Source organism: Acomys russatus, chromosome 3 (genome assembly GCF_903995435.1).
Source record: "Acomys russatus chromosome 3, mAcoRus1.1, whole genome shotgun sequence".
Classification (NCBI taxonomy): domain Eukaryota; kingdom Metazoa; phylum Chordata; class Mammalia; order Rodentia; family Muridae; genus Acomys; species Acomys russatus.
In genome coordinates, this window is record NC_067139.1 from 82,772,553 (window position 1) to 82,780,984 (window position 8,432).

The window sequence follows — 8,432 nt, forward strand, 5'->3', positions numbered from 1 at the left end:
GAAAGTCCTTACCTCTTAAGTCAACAACCACTTTAGACATAGGACCCAGAGGACCCAAGCTGGGTCTGACCTGAAAACCTCCTCCTTGAAGACAAGTTTTCAGAGTAGTACCAGAAGGTGCTATTCAAGGTCCCAAGGGAGGGAAGCAAGCACTATGCACTTGCAGCCTCAGTGCTCATGAACCGCAACAGCTACCAGAATGGCACAGGAATCCTAAGGGACAACAGCTGCATGCCTATCTTGTGGTGACCAACAGCTGCATAATTGGACTCAACAGGAGGGAAATCATACCTGGTACTGGAAACCTAGGCAACCCCCGGGTTGACATGGATACTATAAGTGAACCTAATCTAGCCAACTTACTGACCAAGTGTACTTCCTGACTGCATTCTACATAGCTGTACCATGTACCCACTGACATGTGTAATTCTCAACCCCATCAATGCAACTTTTCTTTACAACAGATTTGTTACAGAAAACCACAACAAGTCAAAATTCAGTAACAAGTGGTATGGTGCTGAGCTCCGTTGTACATCTACAAGACAATTTCTGCACCTAAGGTTAAGGGAACCTTAATGGAAGGGGGAGGTGGAAAGCTTTTAAGAACCAGAGGACCAGAAAAGCTGCTGCAAGGGCGTGTCTCCTAGAAATGACAGGGATGCCTCACCCATGACACCTCAACAATATGGGTTCCTGAACAATACATGAAGAAATATAGTTATAATAGACATGTTAACACAGAAGAGGGAAACCTCGCAGGCCTCACCTGTACACAAGGAACTATAAGCAACTAATGACTGCTGATAAAGAATTACTCTTTCCCAGTGCTCGGTGTCCTAATTGGTTACCCAATGGCAAATAGTGTGTTCTGATTTCATATACATACAATTTACAATAAATGGACTGAGCAAGTTGCATTTATATATTGATGTATATACACATATATTGACTACAGTAACAGAGATTGTGAATTAAAGAGGAAGAAAGAAAAAGGTGGTTCCTGGGAGGAACAGGAGGGAGGAAAGTAGAGGGAAATTATGTTTTTATTTAAAAATATATTCCTACAGTCTTTAAAAATTGGAACAATAAAATTTCAAAGATTCTTTAAAAATTTCAAAGTCTCTTAAATGAATTTGTGTAAAATCCAAAATGAGTGATATTTCTTTCTTATTTCAAGATATAAGAACTCAGGCATGAAAACAAAAATGCTTAAGCAAAACTAAAGCCCAGAAATGTCAATTGAAACCTGTAGTTCAATGCCCAGTATAAGACTCACTCATGATCTTGGGCTCCCAGGGGCTCAGCTAGCCTCACATCTTTGCTCTGCCATCCAAACACAGGTAGCTGCTATGTTAGGCTCAGGCTGCTCCACAACACATCTGCCTTGGTTTTTGACAGTCATCTCACAGTCCTGGCCTCTCAATACACTGGAGTCTCAACTGAAACTTAGACTATGCCTTCACCAATGACCTCTCCTTTCCTCTGCAGAGACTCAAATCATGCCACACGGTTCCAACCCTGTTTCTCTCCATGACTCCTTCAATCTACCAGCTTCCATGCTGCCAAAATCAATACCACATGGAAGACCCTTAGCCATTGCTAAGCTTGGCTACTGGCTTGTGGTGCAGCCTTGGCCTTCTCTGGGACAGAGCTTCTGTGGTCTAAAGTTGCAGATTGTTCTCAAAAAGTAAAATATTTTGAAGGATTTTCCCCTCTGTGTCCCTCTCGATTATAATGTTTATTTGTCAGGTGATGATAAAGTGGCCAGAAACATATTTTGGATACGGCTAAGATGAATGACTGAGTTGGACATACTCATGTGACCCAAAGTCTCTTTGTTGTACACCTAGGCATCACCACCAAGATTTCACAGCCTTTGGCTAATGCTACTTACATTATGAGTGTTTGCTCCTTGGTTCCTTAACTCAATGTTGTACTAGTTTGTATCCAGACAGTTCCTAGTGTTGGAATCTGGACGTCTTCTCCCTAACTGCTTCCAGTACTCTTTTCTGCTCTCACTCTTCGCTGCTACCACACTGTGCACTCCGATGTGTTTAAGAGGATTCTACCATTGTGTTCTTCCTTGGGCACAAAATTGCCTCATTGAATGTTCCCTGTTAAGTCTTGGGGTGACTATTTCTTTTTTATAGGGCAGAATATATAGAGGGTTTTTTGCACAATGAAACATTCAGAATACCTTTCCAAAATGAAGACATTAAATATGAGAGTGGAATTGGACAGTGGTGCTCACAATGCTTGCCTCCTGGTGTGCATGCATGGCATAATCTCCTGCTGTTGGAAAGACCTAGAATAAGCTAGCCATCCCTCCTGAGATTGGGTTACATTTCATAAGTAAGGCAACAAGATTTTGCATAAGTAACTAAGTCTCTAATCAGCATGTGAGTTTCTCAAAAAATGAATATTATCCTTAGCAAGCCATCTAAACATGTTATTTTCTTGAGACATTTCAGTAAGTGATTTTGTCTCAGAACTTTCTCGCTGGCTCTTCCTATGACAACACATTTGATTTGTCAAGTCTCCTGTGGAGAGAAAAAAAATGCAGTCTTTATTCCTACCAGCGTTAGTCAAGTTGTATATTCATGGTGCACTTTGATTATGCTGTTTAGACTTTAGTAGTAAAATATCACGTGATATCTCTAAATACTGGAATTTTACTGAGAGTTTCCTTTAAACATGTAAAGGTGGGTGTTGTAGTTGTCTCAAACTAAAACAGTTTGTGTCCATTTTCAGTTCATGACTTTTTATACTCTGCTTTTTAAAAAGGTCACAGATTTCATGATATAGAAAGCACAGATTTTGCTCTGTTTATAATCATGAATCTTTGAAATTTAATCCTAGAAAAACAGCTCTAAAGCAGCACACAGAACTTGTGATATTGAATTTCTCAGTTTGGCCCCTAGAGGACACTGCACTCTAAAGGGAAAAGGGCTTTTAACAGATAGATCAAAGGCACCAAACCTTAATTTCTCTACAACTTAAATAGTTGTTTTGCTTAAACATATATCAAATAGTGACAGAAAGAGTCTCAGACACCAGAGGCAGGCTGATTGCCAAGACTGACGTTTCTCAATAATTCAATCAATGTTGCTGTGGAGAAGCTATCTAAATGCCTCTGTCTACCTCTCCCACTCTTCAGGCTTTCCAAGCTTCCTGGAATCTCCCAGGAGGAGTGAGGTGCTTCCTGCTCACCTTTCTGTCCTTGCTGTGCACCCTGAAGCTTAGAGTACTCAGTGTCACTCAGCTCTAGTTCATCTTTGCAGACAGAGCACTGTGTGGCTTCACTCTGACAGACAGACACACACAGACAGAGACCCTCCTGTGGCTGAGTTCCCCACAGCTCTGATGCTGCAGGAGGATGCAGAGCTCAGACGATGCCCCAACTTGGTGGCTGCATCCGCTCATGTGCTGCAGCCGCTCTGGAGCTGAGGGGCAGCTGTTCATCCCTTGTCCCTCATGGTCCTTTCCTGTATGAGGGACACCCTTGCCTTTGTCTCCAGTGCCTCCAGAAGCTGTCTGTCTCATTCATGGAGGGAGTTTAGATCGAATGCAGAAAAGTAGAAAATCTTTCCACCTGAGGACCCCTGAGGATCGGACTGAGGGAGCTGGATGCTCCTTTGCCCTAGGTCACAAGTGCAGGGATGGACATATGTCACCTGAGACCTGCTGAACAGGAGACTAGGACCCCAGCCTCAGGCACTTTCAGGGAGTTAGCATGTTGTGTAAAGGCAACAATACAGAGAAAGTGGAATTTTGGGAAGTATTTCATTTTAATGGGATACATCTTAGCTGCCATTAACTTGTTTCTCATTTTGAAAAAGAAAGATACAATTCCTGAAGGATTTTTTTTTTACCAGAATCAAAATTCTACCCTTATTATCCTACAGGATTCTCTTCAAACTGGAGGCCATGAGTTGCTCCAATAGCATTTGGAACAATGATGGGCTGAGAGCGTAAAGTCGGCTGTGAGTTTTTCCAGGCAAACTCTGGCTTTGTGTTACATTACTAATCTCATTTCTCAAGCAATCGTTTTTATGTTAAAAACTTTAAAATACACTTCTCTATTGTTGCAACCGTTGCAAATGCACAGCACATTATCACCCCACATTTACTAAGTGCCACAGTGCACAGCACTGTCCCCTGTCACTCTGGAGTGCCACACCCCTGCCTTAGCTTTCCCCATCTCATGTCCTTCTTATCAGTCATTTAACAAACAAATTTATCATATACCTTTGCTATAATGAGAGTGTCTGTTAAGATAAACATTGCATCTGTTGGACATTAATAATAGCCCAGGAGTAACCAAAATGTTTCAATGTTGCCTTAAGGGAGAGAAATTCAAAGGCACTGTTGGTGTACTGCCCCTAGTCGGCCTAGCAACCTATGACATCATTACCTGCCTGCCACTAGGTGTGGCCCCACCAGGATTATAAAAAATGGCATACTCACCTCTCTCTCTCTCTCTCTCTCTCTCTCTCTCTCTCTCTCTCTTCTCTTCTCTTCTCTTCTCTTTCACTCTCCTCCTGTCTCTCTTGTTCTCCTCTTCCTCTCTCTTGCTGTCTCTATCTCTCTGTCTCGCTCTTTCTCTCTGGGGGCCCCTCCCACTTTCATGATCTCCCATGCTTATATAATAGACTTCTCCATATCATATCTGTTACCTGGCATCGTATTTTTTTAATCATTACGCACTCCCTTTGGTGTAATTTAAAACCAAGCCTGGATTTAAATTCTCTGCTTCTCCCTTCCTGTGACCTCCATAGTCCCATGTCAGTATTTGTCTGTTGTATGAGTCTATACCATGGCTCCCTAAACATTTTCTTGTCTTGTTTGTTCCTGTGTATCTGTCTATGCAGGTATGCATGCTTCTGCATTCCTCTTTTTCTCTCGGGGATGTCCAGGCACCACTGCACACTGAGCTGGGAAAGATGAAGCTGAGCACGGAGAGGCTGGAGTCCACAAGTACTGGTCCTCAGGGTGTTGCTGAGAGAAGCCCTTCTCTGAGGTTTTCAGTGTTATAGCCCTTTTGGGTGATTGGAGCTCAGGATCCACTTCTTGCCTGACCTCCAGTAACCAAAGCATCCAGGTACCAGAGAAAGAAACAACACCTAGCCAGGCAGTGGGTCCAAGGGTGTTGGTCCATTGGTGAATACCGGACGATAGCCCTCTCAAAGCAACCAGCTTGGAAACAATGATTCAGTGAAACAGCATGTGCCGCTTTACTGGTGTGAACAGAGTCTACATGAACCTTGCAGAGGGGAAGGAATTTTCAGTGTAGGCTGATGTCATTGGCTGGGGCAGAGCCAGTGAAGGTAGAGATACTTTATTTATATCAAGAGAAGTTCCAGGTTCCAGGCTCTGTGACCACCTTGAGAACTGCAGAGGTAGGGGTATGCAGACTTGAAGCAAGGAGGGACTGGTCCTGACTCCTGCAGATCTTGAGATTGAGATTTCTGGGATTTGAACATGTTCCACCCCACTATAGCTCCGTGTCAGTTTCCCTGGTGGCACTGTCCACGTGCCCCACAGGTATATGTCCAACAAACGGCATTGGACCTATATTTATTGAACAGTACAGAAAGCATCACATGGGGAGGGTTACTTTACATAAATCTTTAACAGAGCTTTACAAAGGAATAAGTCATTGACTCTGACCTACATCAAATGGCCCGAATAACAAGCAAACAAACATTATTAAATGATGTCTATATGTTGCCTTTAATATTTATGTCAGATATTGTTTTATTAGATTGATTTTAACCTGTATTTTCTGCATCTGACATTGATTACCATAACATACATACACATATACATAACTCTGGGTTAGAAACATGGAAGTATATTCAATTAAAGATCACACCTATGCATTATCTTTGGTTGTAAAACTTGATCACAGAGGAATCCAAGACAAGAAAGGTTGGTTGTTACACTGGTCTCTTAAACACAGGTTAAGTAAACAGGCTGTGTGTATTCTAGGATAGTCTTAAGGAGCCTTAAGGTGCATTAATAACTCTTGTGTGAGGGCCAATGAAAGTTGCAGTCTCTTAAAATGTAAGAGATATTTTAGATGTGTTTGACACAACACAGATTTAATCTACTTGAAGATTAGGAAATCATTAAAAACAGTTAAATGCACTTTACTTTGCATGATTGAAAAGCCTCTCACTTTATTTAATTCGTAGGTCAATAAAGATCCTTTAATCTGAATATGCATCTGTTTCTGGGTATAAATATTTACTTGTTTCTTTTTTAATGTTCTCCAGTCTTTTGTTACATAGTTAAGACATTTTTTCCTCAAAGATCACTCACATTGCCTATATTCCCCGGGTCATCCCAAACTATCCCTTTCTCCCAATTATGCTCCACCCAGGCTCTCAGGCAGATCAGGTGTGCTGTGGGAGGAGCTTCAGGCTCCGAAGACTGGGAGGGAATCAGCAGGGTTGTGGCCTGGCATGGGTGGAGCTGACTGGTGCAGGAGGAGGGCCATTTCACCAGCCACCCTGACACCACAGCCCAGGGGTTGGTTACCTGCTTCTGTCTCCAGCAGCCACACAAGCACCATGAAGAGGCTGCTGTGCTCTCTGCTGGGGCTTCTGTGCACCCAGGTTTGCTGTGAGTCTGGCTGTCCACATTCAGGGCACCTGAGGGGATTTGCCTCAGCACATGGAGGGGTAGGAAAAGCAGCCCAGGAGTCCTGCAGAGCTCCCACCTTTTTAAAGGACATGGGGTGCATGCAGGGCTCAGTGGACACTGCAATGACAGCCATCTGTGTCTCTTTCTCTGTTTCTAATCAGGGGTGAAAGGGCAGCAAGTGGAGCAGAGTCCTGTGTCCTTGGTTCTGCAGGAGGGAGAGAATGCAACACTGCAGTGCAACTTTTCCATGGTTTTGAACACTGTGCAGTGGTTTTACCAAAGTCCTGGGGAACGTCTCGTCAGCCTGTTTTACAATCCTTCTGGAACAAAGCGGAGTGGAAGACTGATTTCCACAACCATCACTAAGGAACGTCATAGCTCTTTGTCCATTTCCTCCTCCCAGATCACAGACTCAGGCACTTATCTCTGTGCTATGTATGCACAGTGATGCTCATACACCTGTAGCCTGTACACAAACCTGTAGCTGGGTGGGTGTGGCCCTTCCCAGTCACAAGGCATGAGAAAGCCACCACAGAACATCTGCCTGTTTTAATACTCCATTTCTGTACTGGTAGAATTGTACCCTCAGATAATCTTTTGGCCCTGTAGGGTCAGGACTTCAGTCTTTATCTTCACTACACAGTACAGTCTCTTCCAAAGCATAAATATCCATCTTAGAACTAACAAAGAAGTTGATGTGAGGACAGAATCCATGTGATGATGCAAGCCACGGTGTGTTGATCTCACAGGTGGTAACTGGGAATAGAATTGAAAGGCAAAGTCAGCCTTCCAGTTAAACAGCTGTGGACAGCTTAGGGTTAATGAGGAGAAGAACTGAGGCAACTGCAAGAACATTAAGCTGCAAGAGCCTCAGACTGCAGAGAGCTGCAGGCTCTACTTTCAGTTCTGTTGCTGAGATGAAACACAAAGAGTAAACAACCTGGAAGATGAAAGGGTTTATTTATCTTTCACTTCCAGGCCATAGTCCAACACAGATGGTCATCAAGACAGGAACTCAAACAGGAGATACAAACAGAAACCATAGAGGGAGTCTGTGGCTAGTTCACTCACAGATTCACCTTAATCAGCTTCCTTACACAACCAAGGAGCACTGTCACAGATTGGTGCCACCAGAGAAGGCTACTCTCCATTCAACACATCAGTTTAAAGTAGGATGCTTACAGGTCTAGTGCTATTTTATTAAATTCTTAGAAGATGTTGGGGGAATTGAAAGTATTGAACCTTCTAATTAATTGTTTAGAGTTACTTTTCACATGACTAACTTACTCATTATTATTTGAACTTTTCTAGGCAGAGCTCTGAATATCTTTAAGAAGATAAAGAGAATAGCAGCTGTGTGAAAGTACTGAAAGCATGTATGTTTTCCAAAGAACTTTAAAGAACATACCTAAAAAGCTCTTACAACTCAATAAAACAGAATGAGTGGCACATTCTAAGAAGATCAAACTGAGCAGACTCTCTGTATGATCCTGTATGTGCTGAGGATACATACTTAGAATGTAGTTGGGCATTGTCTATGTTTAGCCCAGCGGTGGTTATCGTTATCCTCCAAGATCCATGACTTTACTAAAGGATGGAGGCCATTCCAGGAAACCCCAACCAATTGAGATGCAGAGTTGTAAGTCCTAGTTACAATGCATATGCCTGCAATAGAACTCCTCCCCCTGCTAAGGCTCAGGAAACACTGAAGAACACAGGAGGAAAGATGAGAAGATCCAGAATTTGCTGTGAAATTGTGTCTCCTGGAAATGTCAGAGCTACAC

At 42.9% G+C, this 8,432-nt stretch overlaps 1 gene segment (V, D, J or C); it reads left to right on the top strand.

The window, feature by feature from the left end:
- The first annotated feature begins 6,575 nt into the window (after positions 1–6,575).
- LOC127187174 (T cell receptor alpha variable 22-like) lies at positions 6,576–7,096 on the top strand. The segment is given in 2 exon segments: positions 6,576–6,627; positions 6,810–7,096. Coding segments are annotated over 2 exon segments (339 nt in total).
- The last annotated feature ends 1,336 nt before the right edge of the window (positions 7,097–8,432 follow it).